At 41.4% G+C, this 22,993-nt stretch overlaps 1 protein-coding gene across 3 annotated transcripts in view; it reads right to left on the minus strand.

The window, feature by feature from the left end:
* The window catches only part of LONRF1 (LON peptidase N-terminal domain and ring finger 1), a 1,181,374-nt gene that overhangs the window by 140,631 nt on the left and 1,017,750 nt on the right, over positions 1–22,993 (minus strand). For 2 of the 3 annotated variants that reach the window (XM_044062495.1, XM_044062496.1), the window contains one exon: positions 13,773–15,315. The exons of the other annotated variant lie outside the window; for it this stretch is intronic. In XM_044062495.1, coding sequence (XP_043918430.1) covers positions 15,157–15,315 — 159 coding nt within the window. In that variant the 3' untranslated portion in view covers positions 13,773–15,156. Of the gene's footprint in view, positions 1–13,772; positions 15,316–22,993 lie in introns of those variants that run through there. 3 annotated transcript variants of the gene reach the window in all.

The raw sequence follows: 22,993 nt of genomic DNA on the forward strand, positions 1-22,993 counted from the left end.
TTAATACAGAGCAACAGGGCACTGCAACAGCATGCATTTTCTGAATAATAAGAAGCATAAATCAACAGTATAAAAATATGACAGAAAACCAGAACATTCTGCAAAATCAAGGACAGATGAAAAGCCACGGTCATACTTGTGGTCTGCATTGGATGGGGGAATACTCTGCACACTTACACTGCATAACTGCTCCTTGCCTTGCTTGGACAAATCCAGAGCCACAACGGGGAGTGGAGTGCAACAAGTAGGTCACAGTTTGAAATGTCTCTGGCTGACGGTGATGGCTCTGACACTCATACCTCTCAACCTCAGAGCAAGAAATCTGGACAAAGATAGCAGTAGGTCTTGCATTAGTATGAATTTTTGAAGGGTATGAAATCTAAAACTCAAAAGTCTGCCATTATTTTCTAACTTCAATCTTTAATGATTTGCTACTAATTTGCCAGAAAACCACAATTGTATGAAAAACAGACCAAATAGGTTATGCAAAAATATAAAATTGCCGCACAATACAGCTGGGAACCTGTCAAAGAAGGGACACCTTTTTAAAATTAGTACTGTTAACTTGAGCAGCTGACAAAATAAGAGCATCTACATGCATTTCTGAAATAAAAGCAATCTATAACTCTGATCATTACAGTTATTTATAATTGTAAACTCTGCATGTTTTCTTCCAAAATTGCCATTTTGCAGAGGGATTATTACGGGGAGAGCAACATTTTGAGCCAAAATTGGAGACAGTTGAGAGGTTTGGATATTCCCAAGTCTATAAAGCGATTTATTTGCACGTACCTCTCAACCGCTTAATGCAGGAAATCTGGATAAGGCCAAATATATTGGGGGAACATACAAACAGTACTAAAAAGACAGTTAATAGAATAACAGGTCTTGCTTTAGCTTTCATTTTTCTGAAGGTTATGACGTCTGAAACTCAATGTCTGTCATTATTTAGTGACTTCATTCCTAAATGATTTGGCCGAAAACCACAAATTTTATGAGGAACAAACCAAAAATAAGAAGCAAAAATCTATTCGTTCTGCAAAATTCTGGACAGTTGAGAGGTATAGTTCAGCTGGGGCTGTTTGAGTTTGCTGCCCCCACCCCACAAAATCATGGTTGAATGGAGCGTCCCCCCTGCAGCCATTCCAATGTCCCATTCCTTGGTTATTTCGCCCCATTTGCCATAAACACTAATGTGTATACTGCTTTACTTCTGCGATGATATAGATTTCATTTCAAAGTTTTATTTTATATTTTACAGCATAAACCCTAATAGATATCTGCTAAACAAAGCAATGCAGTCTTACAATGAAAATAGACTTTGCGTTAAAACTTCTCTTCCCTTGAAACTCACATTCATTGAAACAGCACTGAAACCCACATTCAAAGAAAATACATTTTGCCAGTGGCAGATAAAGATTAATTTTGGGCTGTTTTCAAATCATAGGCCCCTTGAACACGAAACATACACATGGTCTTTGATACACCTTCCTGACTGTATTAAATTATATTCCTTGTACAATACAGTACAGTTGTTAGAGGGCATTTTAAATTTATTGTTTTGAACATTTTTCCAGTAAACAACGAAACAAAATGCATGCACCAGCAATGACAAAACTGCCCAATTCAGAACATTTCCATCATAAAAGTCTACTCAAACTTCTACAGTCCACCAGTATCAGTAAATATGCATGATCACTGAAGTAAAAGTCATCTAAATAATTACACATTAAAGAAATCTGTTAACTAATGAAGAGGTTACTGCTAGCAAACAACTTTATATGTCATTGCTTCATCTACAAATAAAGTGCCTGATGCCCTTGAAGAATAAATTGCTTATGTTGCATTAAAAAAATTATAATGCTAGTAATATTACAATAGGGAATGGATGGCAAACTGATAACAGGCTCATAGTTACTAGGTATCTTCGCCAAAGAGGACTGCAGCATCCATCCCCTTTACAACAGAGTATAGTATCAGCAGTGGATCTACCTAGTGTGGGAGTAGAACCCACAGCCTTCTGCATCAAAAGCAAGTACACTACCTGTTGTGCTATTTATAATGTAAGCAGACTTGACATAAGCAGCACTTTCTTCCCCTGCAGCGCTCAGCTCCTTGTAAAATTTACTCGACACTCAGCTGTACCTCTGAACTTTGTAGCACAAGAAATCTGGAAAAAGCCAAAATGTATTTGGGGGGGTACAAAAGCCCAGAAACCAGGGACACATTTTAAACATTGCTTGTATAATGTTGGAAAGTTGCTAGAATAAAATGCTGTGTTACCACCATACATTTCACTGCCAAATATTGAACCCAGGACCCTGTGCAAAACAGCCAGAGCAACATACCACTATGCCAAATCATCTATTTTTATGAAAGGAAGACTGAAACTTAAATGGCTACTATTTAGTGAATTCAGTTCTCACCATAGCTGTCAACATCTTAGCACAAAACACCAGAACAAAGCCAATAATGGGGGAATACAGCCCCCAAACATATTCAGTGAGTTCAGTTATCACCATAGCTCTTAACCTTGGCACAAAAAACCTGGACAAAGCCAATAATAGGGGAATGCAGTGCAAAAAATAGGGACAAATATCCACTGAGGACACCAGAGCAAGCCCACACAAACACAGGGAGGACATACAGACTCCACACAGAAGGCACCACAGCCAAGAATTAAACCAGACAACCCGTAGCCGTCAGGCAACACTGCACTACTGGCTGTGTTAAGTAAAGTAACAAAAATACAGAAACCACAGATTTTATGAGGAACAGAACAAATATGAGGCAAAAATCTGCAAATGTTTTACAAATGGTGGTGGTTAGGGAATTCAGGCTCTTGTCACGTGGGCCCAAGCCTTATTTTCTACCCACCACCATGAAGCAACTGGGGCATGTTTTATACACACACCTCCATAAACACCCTACCTGTCTCTGTACTCAGCTATGTCCTCCGCAGTGATCACCTGTCCTCAGACCAGCTCGTCCGTAGCGATCCGATCGGTCCTCCATAATGGCCCGTGCATGCCGTTGGGTCTCCCATTAGATGTGAGGAGGCTGGAGCCTCCTGCTGTTGGTCCAGCCTGCGGGCGATGTAGTCTGGTGACCTTCTGGTTTGTGCGGTCGTCATGGGACAGACTGGGCTGAAAGGGCGGAGTTTCCTGCCTTCCCTATCCGGACTGCCTAACAGAGCAGTCTGGAGCTCAGAATGCCTGAGCATGCGTGCTTGGAGTTCTGGTCTGCCTAACACAGCAGTCAGGATCTAAGCACGCATGCACGGAGTCTGAGAATTTTTACTTTAATATGTTCTACGGTGGGGGGAATGGAGAATTTATTTTATCCATTTTACAGGTGGAGGGGCTGCAGTCCCGCAGTCCTATAGCACAAGCCCCTGCTCTACTTTAATGAGTACTACTGCACCTGTTTTACTGAATTCCCAATCATTTCAGGAAGGTGAAGTCTTTGTACATATTGTCTAACTCAGGTGAAGCAGCAACTCTTTATATATAATACAGAATAACATTGCATGCGTCTTTTTCAAAAACATCACGTGTATGCTTTTGCTTGTATACACAATTCCATGTTACCTGCTCTCTCTCTCTCTCTTTTCAACTGCATTCCAAAACAGATTGTAAATTGGATTTTGCTGGACAGTTTTCATATGACCACATACTACCATATGTCTGTATACAATATCAGTTGTTTAGACAATTTGGTGTTTACTGAAGGTGCATACCAAGTAGGAGCATACAAGTACTCAGTTAAATCATATTCTGTGCTGCTGATTAACAAAACCTGATCTTCATTATGAACAGAGAAATGGTAATTTGAGAACCATTTCTGAGTGGGAAATCTCATGCTACAACTCTTTCACAACATCTTTGTTGCCTGACTCAGTGAGTATCATGTTTTATATACTGTTGCAGATGGCAGGTAATGTGCAATTCCTGCTGGAACAGTTAACACTTCAGACAATTTTTGAACTGGAACATTGTTATATTCTTGCGCACATATATTAATTGCTTGCCTTACTTCAGGAAATGCATTTGCATTGGCACTGCTGAGTGGTATGTAGGTGTACTTCTTACCAGTGCTTCCCTGCATATACTCGACTTTGAAACTGCTCTTCTACAGCATTGATCAGTACTTTTCAAAGTACGCCACCAGTAGTTTTTGTCTTTTAGATTTTCTTCTGAATGATATATGAAAAATCAATCACTTCCATCCTTTCTGACTACATGAAGATTGTAAAATATGTTCATTATACTTGGAGCACCATTATGCATTTGTAAAGATATGCCTTCATCACCTGAATCCATGGTATAGCTTGTATATGCACTGCATCTTTTAAGACATTCCTTAACTGATGGCATGATATATATATATATATATATGTATATATGTATATATATATATATATATATATCTGTATTGGAATCTGTATGCATTACCAGATCTTTCCTGCATGTCTTACATCTTTGCCTAGTTCTTTGGTATACAGTAAAACAGGTGTGCATGTATGCAACTCTATGTTAATGCTGTACTAACCATACATTTACTTCCAAGTGTATTACTCTCTCATTTTAAGCACAGACCAACTAGGCAGGCACCCTGGGCATTGTGCTTGTAGGTCATACTTTCCACATCCAAGGCTGTCTGTGGAAGGAAATGACTATCTGCTTACTGTTTATTATTCTGGCTTTGTAGGCCTAGTGTGATTTGTATGATGTAACTTGAAGTATTTTAATGTGCAGTAACTGTCAAAAACAAAGGTGAAATGCATTACATGGCCATCAGACATCTGAAGTGTACATAGGCATGGATATAACTACTTGGTGGGATTGTCTGGATGAAAGTAACTGACCCTATTGTAAGTTGCTCAGTTTAAACAGTCATCTCAAAAACCCCCCAAAAACCACAGACCTTCGGGGGGGTGCTGATGCCCCCTACCCACCAAGGCTGCATAAGATGGTTCTGACTCAGGCTTAGTAGTGGCCTCTGCTCTGAGTCCCACCTACTCTAAAACTAGCCCTGCTCAGATGTGTACACAGGTCACTGTAAGCTTGTATGGGGAGCTGGGGATGATTATTTTTTTTAACTTTCTTCCCAAACCTATGAGGTCGCTTTCTTGTGCTGGGCTGTGAATAGTACAGAAGTAGTGTACTGTCAGTAACAATATGGAAATATTACTGTAATTATTTTATATGTATATGCTGGTGGCTACCTTCTGAGAAAGAGGTAAAGAAGCACTCTGTTTATGTATGTCTGACAGCAAATATGTTTTATTCGATTGTTCAATTTTGTCCAAGTCTGATATCAGAGGTGTACACAGAAGGTCGCTGTCTTTTACAGATAAGAGTGAGGAGGCGTGCTGTACAAACATATGATAGCAACTTGAAGTACATGACTGTGGCCATTTGTCCTTTAATTTCATCCCTATTTAACACTAGGTGGGGATACACAGAAAGTGACAAACTTTAACGTAGGGTAGTGATACATTTACTATTTACAGATATGAATTATATATCCTTACAAGCATTCGTCTTCTCCATTTACTGTGCACTGCTATTTGGTCAACTTTTAACATTATACTTTGGATATTAAGACTGAATTTTTTTCTTACATGTCATTTTTGTTCAGACCATCACAGGATCAAAAGTTTTGGGAAATAAAAGGTCTAAAATATACATTCGAGCATCTATAACCCATGTCTTCTGGGTGCTTAGAGGACCTTAGACCCCCAGCTTAATTTAGTTACTACACTGTAGCACTGGTCAGTTAGGGTGTTGAAAAGATTCAAGAAAAAAAAACAAAATTGAAGAGCAGAGACTAAATTTCATCCTCATGATTTATATTCAGGCCGCCACTGGATGTAAAGCTTGTTTAAAAAAACTGTAAAATATGTACCTCATCTAGTGGCCCGTCAGACCCCAGTTTAGAACTCTTGTGCACTTAAAAATTATTGAATGACTGAACAAATTCAGGGAAATGAAGAGCAAGGCAAACTTTGAGAAAAAGGAAGGAAAAGTAATCTGGATAGTGTGGGTAAGGCTGGGGGGCACCAAGTGATATGTGTGTGTATGTACGTGTGTTGGGGGACATGGGGCCCTTTCACCTACAGCATCACTTTACCTAAGGCTGGCCTGTTGAGAAATTTCTGCTTTGTATTTACTTATCTCATGCAGGTCACCTGGACAGGTCTCCTCTTCACAACTGTTGTCAGTGTTAACTGACTTGGTTATCTGTATTTTACTGCTATTTTCTATCCTTTTAATCAGGTTTTCATTTTCTTACAGTAGAAGCACATGTGAGGTGCACATTTTCCCTACTATCTTTTTTGCTATATTGTTTCTTATACTACTCCATGGAAATTTCATTACCTCTCAGTAGTGTCTGGCAAGATACTGTGTTTACTACCATAACTACAATATACACAAGTATATGTATACCGATCTATCTATTTATATATATATATATATATATATATATATATATATATATATATATACACACACACACACACACATGTATATGTACATCTATCTCACTACTTTTGTTTGTGTGTGTATATATATATATATATATATATATATATATATATATATATATATATATATATATACATATACACACACACACACACACATGTATATGTACATCTATCTCACTACTTTTGTTTGTGTGTGTATATATATATATATATATATATATATATATATATGCATATCTAAGGGTCTACTTTGACTCACTGAATTTTCAATTATCCGAATTGCACTTGGCCAACTCCACTTCAGTGAAAGACCATTCCCCCCGAAAGCATGAACTACTGAGATTCTTTCCCTGGGAAAACGAACCACTTGGCCACCAGGGAGAAAAAAAAACACAACTGAAGAAAACTAAGCCCACCCACTAACTAAATATACCAACTCCAAGATCGCACTGCATTGGGGAAAGGGCAAAGTTCACTCTGGTGGCCAGGTGTTTAGTTTCCAAGGGAAAGAATCTCAGTAGTTTGTGCTTTGGAGGAATGCTCTTTCACTGAAGTAGAGTCGGTAAAGTATATACACACACGCGCACACATACATATTATACATGCATACCAGAAGCAGTATGGGAATAGATCTCGGCAAACATAATACAGAATTCACAAGCTGCATGAGCTATGTTACATTTCTAATTACCGCATAGTTTTTTTCAGATGTACATTTACATTATCTTTGACCAAATTTCAGTATTTAAGGATTTGCTTTTTTTTTCCCATTTCTGGAATGCAAAAGTACATTTACACTCTCGAAGTTACTAATAGTGTAACTGATGCATCTTGCACTCATACTGAAATGCAAATTACTGATTTTAACTACACACTGAGCAGAGTGGATGAGAGGTGTTGACTCCAACTCTTAGCGGAGATATATATATGTATCCTGTTTTTTTCCGATTATTTATACAGTTTATTGTTTCCAGCAATTTATATATACCATTTTTATTGTAATCTGCACGGGTAACTGATTTGTTTGCAGTTAAAAGTATTCTGTATTTTTACAAATCTTTATCTGTTTAAAAACTTTCATTTTGTGGCTTTCTGTAGTGCTTTGTAGGCTAATAGCTTTAGTATTTGCCCTAGTTCAGAACTGTTGGCTCTGGGCTTGTTTGTTTATACAGTGATTGTTCAAAACACATGAACAGGCCATCATGAATTAGCTTAAGCATTTCTTTACCTTGGCTAGATTGTATTAAATGGCTGCAGGCTAGTGGGGGCAGGTTCGTTTGTGTTTTTGTAAAAAAAAAAAAAAAAAAAAAAAGTTGTTCTTCTGGTATTTAAGCCCTAACTTTGAGAGAGTTTCTCTCTATACACACTGAGCTGACTGGATGAGAGGTGTTGACTCCAACTCTTAGCTGATATATATAAGTATCCTGTTTTTTTTCGATTTATACAGTTTATTGTTTCTAGCAATTTACATATAGCATTTTTATTGTAATCTGCATGGGTAACTGATTTCTTTGCAGTTAAAAGCATTCTGTATCTTCTGTTTTTAAACAGGTAAACCTTTATCAGTTTAAGAACCTTCATTTTGTGGCTTTCTGTAGTGCTTTGTAGGCGAATAGCTACTTGGTGGCTTTGCAGTTGCCCGCCCCTGCTGTGGATCTTGTCTGGGATGCTCCTCCCAGTCTGGTGTCATTGGCTCATTTTACCTAATAGAGAGAGAACATTTGATAAGGCCTTCTGTTTTGCCTTTTTCCCTTTCAAAAAAAATATATATATATTTTTTTTTTTGCCTGAATTTCCTTATGTTCTGACTGTGCTTCTCAAACATTTTGGAAATATAGAGTATATTTTAGAGCATTTATTATAACTGTAATTGCCTTAATATTGCTACAACTCAAGTGCTCTAGGTTGCACTGCATCTGAAGTGTTTGTGTGTTTTAGCTGCTTTTCTGTATATATAGACTTCTCTGTATATGTAGACTAGCTACTTATTCTGCTGTGTTACTGCCTCAAATCATTTTTCACTTGTGCACTTGCCTTGCTTCATTTAAAAAGTTATAAATTGCTAATTTTGTAGAGTTTTAATTGCAGTTACTGTTTAGGACTACACACTCAAGTGTGTTAGCCTTTTCTGTGTTTATTTACTGTATTATTGCATTGTTTAGCCTGTCTCAACAAAAAAAATATGTATACTATATTGTTTGCTCGTTTCCCACCTTTTCTAGCCAGTCCATATCTCAGGCTTTGCTTGTCTCAGGACTTTATTTTCTGTGCTCAGAGCTATCCAGACCTTGCTGTGGTAGAGGGAAGTCCTACTGCTTACCAGTGACACTGGTGTGCATTGTACTGCCTATCTAACGCTAGAGGAGTGGTTTCCAGCTCTGAAATTGTAATTTTATTAGCCTTTTTGAGCTGATTTCTATCCCTTTCAACTTTCTGGCTTAAAAATGCATGTGTTTGCACATTTTTCACATCATGCAGCACTACGAGGCTACAGTTAAACTATTCCAGGTGCCAGAAAGTCTGCTTTTCAAATTTTCCCTTAAAACTAGCTGGTTTCTCAGCAGTAGCACTAAAATCTGAACCCCTGTGACTAGCACTTGCTCTAGAACCTGCTGGAAAGCACTAGGAAGCCTAAAACTGATACAAACACTCAGCTCTCCTTGTCAATAAGGAGAAATTAATCACAGGCACTAAACAGCCTATAATTGCAAAGTACCTTGCAAAGGTAAGGGAAAACAGCTCTTAAACTTTACAAAAAAGCACCTAAACAGGCATGTCCAAGGGTCAGCTTCTGGTGATTTCTCCTGTCCACCTGGTGAATCTGGGCATACTGGGGCAATGCGGCAACAGCCTCATGTACACAGACAATCCTCTCCTCTTACCACCCAACACTACAAACTGCGAGAGATGCACCTACATAGCCAAACTGGAAGCAAAGCTCTCTCCAGTCAAGATTGTGCTAGACAGTCAAGAGGAGAAGGCTAACACCTGCATTACACCTCTAGCAACTCATAGCCCTTCAAAACCCACACCATCAACACCCACACATAGCAACACTAAACCCACAAATGCGGAGGCCCTTAACATTAACCTGTCCAAGCAACAAGGACATCCGAAGCCGAAACACAAACAAACACCAGTCACAACCAAAGTGACACATAGCTCACAACACCAGTCTGCCAACCAACAACAGCCCCTAAGGCAAGACAATGTACCCAACACTTTAGTCATAGGTGACTCTATAGTCAGGCACACTGATGTCCCACTCACCAAGCTGAACAAGGACAAAATTACAGTCAGCTGCCTGTCAGGTGCCAGGATTCGCCATATAACACATGCACTGAAGTCACTCCACAAAAGGTACAAATAGGACTCTGTCATTGTCCATGCTGGAGTGAATTACTTGAGACGTACCTCCCTGGACTACATGAAAAGAGACATGCAAGAGCTCTTGGATCATGTGACCCAGGCAGGTATGACCCTAGCCCTGAGTAGCATCCTGCCTTCGCCCAGAATGATACCATAGTATAAGGACAAAATGATGGACTTCAACTATTGGCTAAGCTTCTGGTGTCATTCAAAGGGGATCCAGTATTTGTCTACCTGGGAAGACATGATCGGCAAACCACGATGCTTTGCCAGAGATGGTCTGCACCTGTCACCCCTGGGATTCAGTTTACTGGCTAAAGCTCTTGCCACCACTTTAGTGCCTTTTTTAGGCAAGGTTCAAAGGATAAAACCACCACCGTAACAAATACAAGCATGCAAAATCTGAAGGTAATGCTACTCAATGCTAGAAGTCTAAACCTCAAAATGCACTCTTTCGAGGCACTCCTAAAAATGGAGAGCATCGATATCTGTGCAGCGACTGAGACCTGGTTCAAGGCTCCAGAGAGCACCCTTGCAATACCAGGCTACAATTCTTACCACACTTTTCGGCCACAAAACCAAGACCGAAACACTAAAGGTGGAGGAGTGTCCATATTCACCAAGGATATTCACACCTCCAGGCTAGTTGTCCAACACAATGCATCTGAAATTCTCCAGGTGCAACTAACACTAGGTAAGACTGCAATCCAAACTGTAGCTTGCTGCAGATCCCCCACCATACCCCAAGATTCTCACTACACCTTCCTAAACATACTGGAAAATATTAAGATACAACCAAACACCCTAATACTGGGTGATTTCAACTACCCTGCCATTAATTGGGAAAACTACTCGGGTACCAACTCCTTTTCCCAACGGTTCTTGGAATTCATAAATTCCAATGCCCTGGATCAACTAATCCATTGTCCCACCAAGGGCTCCAATATCCTAGACCTGGTCATTACCAACATGGGAGATAGATGCTCCACACCAGTGGTCACCCCCTCATTGGTCAGGTCTGACCATAAGCAAATCACCCTTGACATCCACATCCCACCCCCACCCCCAGTAAGGAAACCTCCTTAAAAAACTTCTCCAAAGCCAACTTCATACTACTGAAGTCAGAAGTGACAAACTTCACAACACCCACGCAGACGGGATCTGGAAGTTCGACTGCAGAATCCTACACTAAGGTACTGTACGAGCACATCCACTTGTGCATGAGTTGTGCTATCCCAAATAGAGCCAAGATGCTCTTCTCCAAAAAAAGGAAGCCAATCTGGTGGTCCCCTGCTATAAACAAACTATACAACAGAAGGAAGAAACTGTTGCAGAAAAGAGGAAAATCCCAGGATGCAAAAAACTCCCTCACCAGCCTCAGTAAGAAGCTGAGATCCCTCATAACATCCTCAAAAGCTAGTTAAGAAAATAAAATTGCCAAAGATTCCACAGACAACCACAAGGCATTTTATAGTTATGTCAAGAATCTAAATGGCAATGCTCAGATCTGCTCTGAGCTACAACAGAATGGCATTAAATATACTGATCCCAAGGATATTGCCAATATCCTGGCAGATCAATTTAGTGCCAACTTCACCCTCCTCTCACCCCCTAAAGGGCCCATCTCAATACCAAAAGATTGCCAAATTCCGATAATCACAGCCACACAGGTAGAAAAAGCACTCTCCAAAGTTAAGAATACAGCATCCGTGGGACCAGATAACATCCCAGGCTGTGTACTACATGAACTACAAAATGAACTGGCACCCTACCTAAGTGTCATGTTTAATCATAGCCTCACCTCAGGCTTCATGCCCACTGAGTGGCGCACAGCTACAGTTATCCCGCTCCACAAGGGATGATCCGCCTTAGATCCCGGGAACTACCATCCCATCAGTCTGACAAGCCTGATCTGTAAGGGCATGGAATGCTTTATCATGGAACTTATAAACAAAGACATTGGCAACCTTCAAACACTGGACCCCACCCAATTTGGGTTTGTGAAGGGCCGATTTTGTCTCCTGAATCTGACTGACTTCTTCTAATCGGTCTCCAGAGCTGTGGATGAGGTTAAGGTGGTCCACATAGCCTATCTGGACCTCGCCAAGGCCTTTGACACCATCCCCCACTCTGGAATCATAGATAAACTTACTAAGCTGGGCATAAATCATTACGTCACTTGATGGGTTGCCAACTGGCTTACTGACAGAACCCAGACTGTAACAGTAGCCAACTCCAAATCCAGCTCCAGACAAGTGGAGTACCTCAGGGTTCAGTCCTGGGACCAATCTTGTTTGGCATCTACTTCTCTGAAGTACAGGCCAACACTAAGGGACTCTGGCTAACAAAGTTTGCAGATGACTGCAAACTGGGAGCCATTATTGAATCCCCAAATGATGTGGATATTCTACAAAAGGGCCTTACAGAAACAGATGCATGGTGCCAGAGCCATGGGCTCAAGCTTAATGCCAAGAAATGTATAGTTATCCCCTCTGGAAAAAAAACATATACTCATGAACTACCACATAGGTGGCAGGACACTAAACATCGAAAGTGTGATGAGAGACTTAGGGACACAAGTGGACAGTGGTCTCACTTTCGATAACCACATTGCCACAACAGTCAGGAAATCCTTCTATGTGGTACACCTCATCACTAAGGGCTTTTCATCCAGAAAAAAAAGGAGGTCATTGTCCCACTGTACTCATCCCTCATTAGACCCATTATAGAGTATAATGCCCCATTTGGTATGTACCTCACAAGACATCTGCAACAGCTGGAAAGGCCACAGAAATACCTCACTAAAAGAATCACAGGCCTAAAGCAGATGCCATATGCTGACCGTCTAAAAAAACTCCAGCTATACTCTGTGGCATATCGTCTACTCAGAGGCAATCTCTGCTTAACATACAAGGCCATGTCAAACCCTGAGCTGTTGGACATGCTCCACTTAAAGAAATCCCAATCCCTCAGAGCCACATGCTCCAGGGATCTAAACCTTATCATCACAATGAACAAAACATGCTGGAGGGATAGGTTCCTGACCCAGAGACTCCCCATACTCTGGAACAGACTGCCCATACATGTCAAGCAGAGCGCCTCATTGGCCCTCTTCAAAAGGAACCTTGATGATTGGATGGGAGATAGGAAATTCACCCTGGGGATCATGTCAGTCGCCCTCCTAGACAGGGGCCCAGAGAAGTAAATGTTGTGAGAAGAAATTTCCAGGGAACTGTTATGGCTAGGCTTGCATAGGCCTTACGGCCGATAGCCTAGTACCAACCTATGAACTTATAAAATTGCTTAAATGTCCAGTTGTCTAACCTCAATATTTATTTTTTTCACCATTTCTTTCTGCCAACCATCATACGAACACAGACTGTAACAAATGTCAAATAAAAATGCAGGGATGTAAAAACATTATATAACCCAAAAAAAATTGGCGTACAAGTACTGAGAAAAGCAACAAAGCAGTGAGCAGACCATTTTCCTCCCAAACCACATACACTTCATAGTGTCCAAAGCAATAGACATCAGTTCTCACTTCTGAGTTTAAAGTAGAACTGTATGTTACATCTCTACCCTTGAAATGCTTTGTTATGCTGTAAAACTCCATCATAACTAGCATTAAAATACTAACAGGTAACAGTTTTATCTACTGTCAGTGAAACAAAAATAAATAATCTGCAAAAAAAGATGTAAGAGTTGCCTACAGTCACACACAGACATTCAAGGGTGATTTAGAATTAATAAAATGTTCTTAAGGCTGACTTCTCATTCATTCCACAGGCAGTGGGTAACAGCTCAGTCAACCAATCAATCAGGGAGATAACTAGAAGATTTCAAGGCCAAGTGAATGTCCAAAATAAAGAACTACTAGTTGTTTATAAAATAGATTTTATACAATCACTTCATCTTGTATTTCAGTGAACTTTAATGTCTGTGTTATTCTGCTCAAAAACACTTGACAGCAGTTAGATCTGCAATAAAAGGCTGCTTCTCCCACTATGTTTTACATAATTTAAATATAAAAATTATTTTTATTAAAAATTAACTTAAAAACATATGACAGAAATTTTGTAAACATTCTGAAAAGATTTACAGTTGCACATTCATTAACACATTTACAGGGAAAATGGAAGCTGAACCAAATGTACATTACAGTGTTTTTTTGAGGGGGCAGAATGAAAAACAAACTACTTCAAGTAGTTACTGTAAAGGTCATAACATCACTAAGGCATGGATTAAAAAACCTGAAACTCAACTTGTGCATGCTGGACTGTTTCAACATAAAGACGTTAAAGGTTTTGCTTTTCTGAGTAACCTTTGATGAATTCTCTGGGTACTCTGTATTAATGTATGAAGAGAATGTAAAATAATATAACTATTAGGGAGGTGTTCTCAAAGCTTCTGCCATTACTGCATTTTTTGTAATGTTACAACTCTGTAAAATGTTTGGTACATTTTTGCTGAAAGCTGCTGAAGATGGTATTTTATGCTGTTACTGCTCAGATAGTGTGCAAAACAGAGACTGTTGGACATCTCTTACAAGTGTACTTTGGTTTATATACAGTATGCTTGTACAATCATTTAGTAAAGCTTAACTTGGACTTCACAGGTTGTTTTGGTTTAAAATCTCTTACATATGGTTTTTATTACATGTAGTAATATAAACAACTTTCTCAACAGCTTAATACAAACACAAAGTACCTTCTTAACTGGTAGAAAACACCTTAACTGGTAGTGCAGACAAAATTGCTTTAACAACAAATTTTGTTCAGTGTCATTCATCTGAGATCACAACTTAAATAACTTGATAACATCACTTATCCATAAATTACAAAAAAAAAAAATACTTAAAAAAAATTCTGCAACTGTGCAAATTACAGCATGAATTTCTAAATATGGCAACATTTCTGGAAATTTATTAATATTGTAAACGTGGGCTTCTCAATGATGACAAAATATTGTTTCCTTTCCAGCCAAATGAAAACAAGAAAAGGCTGTAACAAAAAAATGCAGCAAGAAATGCTACAGATATGTGTCTTTAATATAGTGCAAACTGCAACTTTTTTTTTTTTTTTTTTTTTTAGCAGAGCTAATGAAAATGAAGTCATGGCTCTTGTTCTCATAATACAAATACACCAACCACTCTTGGTTGAAAATCTCATTCACTACACATTCTATTACTTTTAAGTTTCCGAAAGAAGGACTATATGTGCAAAGGCTGCAAGAAGTCCAGCTGCAAAAGCAGACAAGATGGGATGATTCTCAACAAATCTCCAGACGGCTAGTCATTTCGGTTGATCTCTAGAAAAATATGTCAGGATATTCCGTATCTTTATCAAGCGATCCTTAAGTGAAGTCATTGACAGAACAGACAGCTGATATTTAGGATCAACAGGAAGGACAGCAAGAAGCCACCAACACCACGCAGGTCCATTAGGCATAACCTAAAAAATATAGCAGCAATTAACCATATAATTTCAGCAGCATTACTGTTCTGTGTATGATATAAGCATCAAATCAGACAAACAAGATATACATTTCCCTTATCAGCTGATCTGATAAAGTATTCTGCAGTGGTTAATTACTGAGATGGTTTTCTACGGTATCTCCAACTTAATACAGCTCTGAAACTTCAAATGTCCCTTTTGGCACACATCCTGATGTCCCAACATGCTCACACAAAGGTTCCTGGACTTTTAATGACCTGGAACAAATAGTATGCAACCCCACAACGGGCTCAAATATTCTCAACCTGGTCCTCACCAACATGGGTGACCACCACCACAAGTATAGGACCCTCACTGGTTAAATCTAATCACAAATCAGTCAAACGTGAAGTCGTTGTAACACATGAACCCCTCAGGTGAAATCAGGCTAAAACATTTCACCAAAGCTACAGCCTCCTAAGGGATGACTATAAATAACTTCCAAGCTCCTGTTCCTACAGATGGCACTGACAATTATATTAAGGTACACATAAATGCCCTGTACAAGTACTTATGCAAATGTACTGACACAGCTGTACCAGACAGGATCAAAACAAGATCCTCAAGAAAAAACAAGCCTCCCTGGTGGACATCTAGCATTAATAAGTTTATTTATTTTATTTATTTTTACATTTATTTGTTTCACATTTGTTAACTGGGTTAGTAAAACTGAGTATGTAAACAAACCCATTTTCAGAGAAGACCTGAGAGGAAAAGACCCAGCAAACATAAGATAAAATGAATATACAAATATTAAATAATAATCACAATACAAAATAACTGTAAAATAAAAGGTTGTTAACTATTTACATTGCACTGACAGCAAGCAATCCATTTTCAGTGGAGACCCAAGGGGAAAGAGCCCCAGCAAACATAATAAGAAGTTATGTTCTTACCATAACGTTCCATGTGAATTGTTCATCTCGCCTTTGTTCTTACACACGGGTTCGGAGCCGATCCTCGGCTCAGAGTCGGCCGCATCACCAGCTCTGCATCTTCGAGAAAGCTCGAGGCACAGTAATATACCATGATCCTCAGGTGCTAACCCTCAGATCTAGTTTGCTATACCAGAAGAATCCCTCTAGAAACTGTGTCCTAAACACTTAGAACAAACACTACACACTGTCTGGTACCCTGCCATCAACTAGAGGAGAAAAGATGCCATTCCTGATGTAAAGTAATAAGCTGAATGCTAACAATGTCTAGAGAAGACTGAACAAGAATTCAGTTGAACCCGTTCTCCCAGACCGCAGGACGGGGGATGGAGGGGGGGAATGTAAGAACAAAGGCGAGATGAACAATTCATATGGAACGTTACGGTAAGAACATGACTTCTTAATGTGAAATTGTTCAATCTCGCCGTTTGTTCTTACACACGGGTAGCGTCCCTAGCTTTTTCCTGGGTGGCTCAAGGGAGAACATTCCTGAGTACAGTGGAACCAAACGTTGCCCTGTCCCTGGAGTTTTTGTCTAGTTTATAGTGGGCGATAAAAGTATGTGGTTTTGCCCAAGTTGCCGCTGCACAAATGGTATCTAAAGGCAAACGAGCGGTATGGGCTAAAGAGGTAGCGATCGCCCTTGTAGAATGAGCTCTGGGTTTGAAAGGGAGTTGCTGTTTCGATTCAGCATATACAAAATGTATGCAGTCTGAGAGCCATTTGGATAAAGTAACCTTCGTTACCGCCTGTCCTTTCCTTTGGTCAGCATATGAGACAAATAGCTGGTCTGACCTTCTGTATTCTTTTGTCCTGTGCAAGTAAAATCTCAGCTGCCTGTGGACGTCCAATTTGTGCAGCGTATATTCTAACTTATTGGAGTGATTTTTGAAGAAGGTAGGTAGTTCAATAGATTGATTGATGTTTTGAATGGAACAAACCTTCGGAAGGAAGGACGGATTGGTGCGCAGGGTTACTCTGTCTGGGTGAAAAATCATGTACGGGGGTCGGATAGATAGAGCCTGCAACTCTGAAACTCTCCTGGCGGAAGTGATGGCAACCAGAAAGAGCGTTTTCCACGAAAGAAATTTTAACGGGGTTGTGGCGGCTGGTTCGAATGGGGGAAACATGAGTCATGACAGCATGAGATTAAGATTCAAAGGGGCTACTGGATTACAAAAGGGGGGACGGAGGTGAAAGGTACCTTTCATAAAAGCTTTGCAAAGCCTGTGGGACATAAGAGAACTATCTCCCCGACCAACATGAAAATTGGATATAGCAGCCAGTTGTACCCTTATTGTGGAAGTTGATGCACCTTCTTGAAAAAGTGTGGTAAGGAAATCTAGTATCTTGTGTACTGGAACCCCGAATGGATCTATACCTTGTTTGGAGGCCCAGTACGCAAAACGGTTCAATTTGCTGTTGTACAATTTCCTTGTAGATGGTTTGTGAGAAGATACAATAATGTGTTGTACTGCAGGGGATAGTAACTCTGACCTGGCTAAGATGGGAAGCGGAGCAGTCAAGCTGTCAGTTTGACGGACTTGAGGAAGGTGTGAGGAACTCCCGACGAATGTGTCAACAGGTCTGGCTCTGGGCCCAGAATCCATGGTTTCTTCACTTGATGGGATTGAAGGAAGGGAAACAAGATTTGTCGAGGCCAGAATGGGGCTATCAGTATTATGGTCCTCTCCAGACGTTTGGCTTTCTGCAAGAATCTGGGAATTAGTGGAACAGGAGGAAAGGCGTAAAGGAGACCCGGGGGCCAATCGTGTACTAGTGCGTCCCTGGGGACATCCCCTGGAGGGGGTAACAGGGCAAAGTAGCTTCTGCATTTGGCATTCAATGGGGATGCAAACAGGCCGCAGCAAGGCTGGCCCCATCTGCGGAAAATCTCTTCCGCAACTTGAGATTTGAGGGACCACTCGTGAGGGAACAGGATGGCTCCGCTCAGCCTGTCCGCGATTACGTTGGATGTCCCCAGGATGTGCGTTGCTATCAGAAAGCGTCCGCTGGATTTCGTCCATTGCCAAATTCTGAGGGCCTCTCTGCATAACGGGTAAGACCTGGTTCCCCCTTGCTTGTTTACGTACCAGACTACTGACATGTTGTCTGTCTGAACTGTCACTGTTCCCTGAGGTAAGGACTTGTGAAAGTGTTGCAACGCTAGAAACACCGCCCACAGCTCTAGGACATTGATGTGCCGGTTGTACTCCAAGTTGGACCATTGACCTTGGACTGTTTGCCCCTGAAAAAATCCCCCCCACCCTATCAGGGAAGCGTCTGTGGTTAGAGTTGCTACCGGACTGGGTAACACAAACGGTCGTCCTAGTGTTAGATCTTGACTGTGTATCCACCACAAGAGATCCTTTTTGCAAGAGTTCATGATCAATATCTCGTGAGATAGTGGAAGCTGTCGGTAAGACCACTGAGCGAATAGCATCCACTGAAGAATCCTCATATGCATCCTGCCTAAGGGGACTACGATAAGGGAGGCTGCCATCAAACCTAGTACTCTTAATATTTGTCGCACAGGAACTCTCTTGCTTTGGAGAAGGACCGAAATTTGAGGTCTGACACTCTTGGTGGGGGGAGAGTAACTCGAGCCAGGGAAGTGTCTAGCTGTGCTCCTATAAATAAGATACGCTGTGACGGTGATAAGACAGACTTTCCAAAATTCACCATTACGCCTAGAGAGGAGCAGAGGTTGATGGTGTAATCCCTGGCTTGCAGAAGACAATACTTGGTGGTGGCGGAAAGGAGCCAGTCGTCTAGCTAAGGAAACACCTGGAATCCCCTTCGTCTCAGGTGAGACGCTACTACTGCCATGCAGTTGGTGAACACCCTGGGGGCTGAGGTGAGACCAAAGGGCAGAGCGCGAAACTGAAAATGACTGGCTCCCAGCCGGAAGCGCAGATGATCTCTGGACACCCTGGCCTTCTTGACATGGTAGTACGCGTCTTTGAGATCTACAGAGCACATCCAGCCGCCCTCCTGCAGAAAAGGAAGGATTGACTGCAGCGTGACCATCCGGAACTTTTCCTTTTTCACAAAGGCATTTAGTTTGCTGAGGTCCAAAACTGGCCTCCAGTCCCCTGTTTTCTTTGGAACTAAAAAGAACCTAGAGTAAGTTCTGGATCCTATTTGGTCCGCGGGGACTGGTTGGATGACTCTGTTTTCGAGCAACCTTCTTATCTCCACGGTTGCCTGGTCTCGCAGACTAGGTGGAACGTCTGGGAGATTTTTGGGGTTGGGTGGCATTCTGATGAATGGAATGTTGTAGCCTCTGGTAACTATGCTTTTTACCCAGGAATCTGATGTAAGATTTAGCCAGGCCTCTGGGTATAGCGTCAAGCGACCCCAGACTGCCTCCAGAGTAGGACAGTCGGGCCTGCACTCATGAGTGCTGGAAGGGCTTCCCATAGAAGGTATCTCTGTCGCCCTGATTTTGCGGACCCCCTCTGCCAGCTGGGTGGCGTCTTCCATTTCTTCCCCCTCCTCTGCCTCTGGAGGGGGCCTCACTTTGGGTGGGCTGAAAAGATCCCAGAGTCTTTCGGAACCACATTTTTCCGCCTCGTTGCCCTTTGGGGTAGGGTCTAGATGGGGCGGAAAAACGGACCCCTACGGCAGACAGGGTCTTCCCTTCTTGCTCACACCTCGTGAGAGTCTCCTTTACTTTGGGCCCAAACAAGGAGGTACCATCAAAGGGGGCATTGGCAAAGGAAGACTTGAAGGCTTCCGTAAAGGAGCATAAGCGCAACCAGGATTGCCTCCTTAGGGCGATCGCTGAAGCTGCCGCTCTACTCGACCCTTCGGCTGCGTACAAAATCAGCCTCATGGACAGTTCACTATAGAATTTAGGGTGTTAAGTTGCACTTTCACTTTCTCGGCGACAGCAGCATCAGTGTTTCCCTGGAGAGTATCTCCCAGTTCCTTAATGAGATCTCTCTGTAAACGTGTGAAATGCATAAGGTAGTTGAGCGATCGGATGGAAAAAGTCGCAGAACTAAATACGTGCTTCCCATACCTGTCCATCATCCTGGAATCCTTATTAGGGGGATGGACAGAGGAAGATGACTCAGACATCTCCTTCTTAGTGGCCGCCACCACCACCATAGTATCCACGGGAACTCCTTTTGTAAAGTAAGATTTGTCTTGGGGGGCCGTCATGTATTTGTCTGGCTTGCGAGGGACTGGTTCCACTGTATCGGGCGTTTCCCAAGCCCTCCAGGCTATTAGATCCATGAGTTTGTCAAATGGCGGGGTCACCCAGGAGGTAGAAGGTTGAGCTCCAAATGCCTTCAGCAAGACCGATTCAACCGCAGAAGGGGTAAGGGTATGCCAGTCTCCCCTCTGTTTCAGGATTTCCAAAATGTCCGCAAACAAGACATCTTCAGAGGGGGACCGTGGGGACCCTTCTGCTTCATCCAAATCGGTATCAGATGTGAGAGATTCCTGGGGGGAATCAATGTGCCTCCTCTTGCACAATCATTTCCTCGGAACATCCTCAGCGGGGGCTTCTGGGGATGCATCCGAGGAACCGGGGTCACCCTGTGGGGCTGTCTGAGGCATTGGGTCTCGATGCTTGGTAGGGACCGAAGGCACAGAAGCAGAACGCGGGCCTTTCGGGGAAGGAGAAGAAGAGACTGATGATGTATGTGCCTGATCAGACAAGACCTTCCTTATGAGGTCGGAGGCACCGGTGCCCCGATCCGAAGATGGTGGTCATTTCTTTGGAATCGGAACCACGGGCTCCGACACCGAGGACGGATCCGAACTGATCTGAGCCGAGGCACCGAGGGGAAGAGTCGGAACCGACATCTCGGTTCGACTGTCCCCCCTGGAACCCAGGAAAGATCTTCGGCTCCGAGACTCTCCGGTTGGTTCCGAAGGAGTCGAGGTCAACGGGGCCGATAGCGCTACTGGAGGCTTCGGCACCGAAGGCTCTATGATCATTGGTTCTTCGACTCCTAGCTCCGATGACTCGATGCGTCTCGGAGGAAGTGTTGAAGGGACAGGAATAGTCTCGAGTCTCGAAACCAGCTGGGACGAAACCTCGATTAATTTGGACAGAGCCAAGCTCTCCATTAGCTTCTGTACCACTCGATCCACATCGGAGTCGGAAAGCGGCCTCGAAGAACGGGTCAAAGGGGCCGAAGCAGTCACCGAGCGAAGGATAGAAGGCGGTGGTACCTCTGACACCGGCTCCAAGACCCGAGTCTTGATTAGAGACAAGTGCTCGATGCCTGGCACCGAGGTCATAGGAGCCGACGTCCGAATCTGGAAAGAGGTGCTCAGAGCCGATGACTTGGGCTCCGACACTCTTGAAGACTTCGACCCCTTCGAAGACTTTGACACTTGTTCAGCCTTGTCCAGGGCCTCTTGAAATTCGGGTTTAAGCAACCCTCTGTCAACCAACTTCCTGCGTCTTTCTAGCATGACCCTCCCACTAAAGGAATGACAAATGGAACAGTCTTCCTGCAAGTGAAGAGGGCCAAGACAGTAGATGCAGGATGAGTGGTTATCAGTAATGGACATCTTCTGTCCGCACTGACATCTCTTAAAGCCTGATTTGGCTTTCTCTGACATTTTGAATATATAGTATATGTCCAAAAACACAGCACACTTAGAAAAAACACACTATATAAATATGTGTGTAAAATTTAAATGTCTATAATAATAATAGTAATAATAATAGTAATAATAATAAACCAACAGTTTAACTCTAACCTACTATATTATAGAAACATTCAAAACACAGCACACTATAATATATATATATATATATATATATATATATATATATATATATATATATATATATATATATGTATATATATATATATATATATATATATATATATATATATATATACATATACATATATATATATACATATATATATATATATACATATATACATATACATATATATATATATATATATACAAGAAGAAAAAAACAGTAAAGGCAAAAATTTACAAAGGACTATGAAAATACTGTCAATCTTGACAGAAAAAAACGCAGGCCTTAACTAGTAAAAATTAAACTATCTATTCTGAGTAAAATACACTCTCAAATAACACTCCTACACTAAATTACTTATAAACAACCTATTTTAAACACTAAGAACTAGCTATAAGCTATAAATGAAAAAAATATAGAAAAAATATACTGGCCCGAGCCTCTCATATGCGATCTGCTGCTAGCGGCAAACTAGATCTAGATAAACAAGGGCAAAGAGCCCCAGCAAACATAAGCAAAGATAAACATACAGGACAAAAACTATTAAAAATAACAGTGCAAATATGAAATTAATTACAGAGAGAAAAACAAAAGAAAATGATGAACATTAAGGGTTGCACTGATAGCAGTGGGCTAAAAGTTACTACATACAAGAGTAAAAACAAAAAGATAATCGTTGTTCACAAGAAGGATAATGTATAGACACTGATAGGAAGTTGGGGAAAATGATAAAGAGTGTAGAGAATGGGAGGGCGGAGAGAAAGAAGGGGGCTATAGTAGTAGAGCTGAGGCTTTAGGAAGTTAGTTTATGCAGAATTAGGAAATACAACAAGTTATACAGAAGGACAAAGACTATGTCTGGTCAAGGCAACAGCATAATTTCAAGTTTAGTAGGTGGGATTTACGCCCCTTTTTAAAAAAAGGGAAACGAAAGCTGGGATCTAATATGTTCCAA

Source organism: Protopterus annectens, chromosome 2.part1 (assembly GCF_019279795.1).
Source record: "Protopterus annectens isolate FY-2018-M chromosome 2.part1, PAN1.0, whole genome shotgun sequence".
In the NCBI taxonomy this organism is placed as follows: Eukaryota; Metazoa; Chordata; order Ceratodontiformes; family Protopteridae; genus Protopterus; species Protopterus annectens.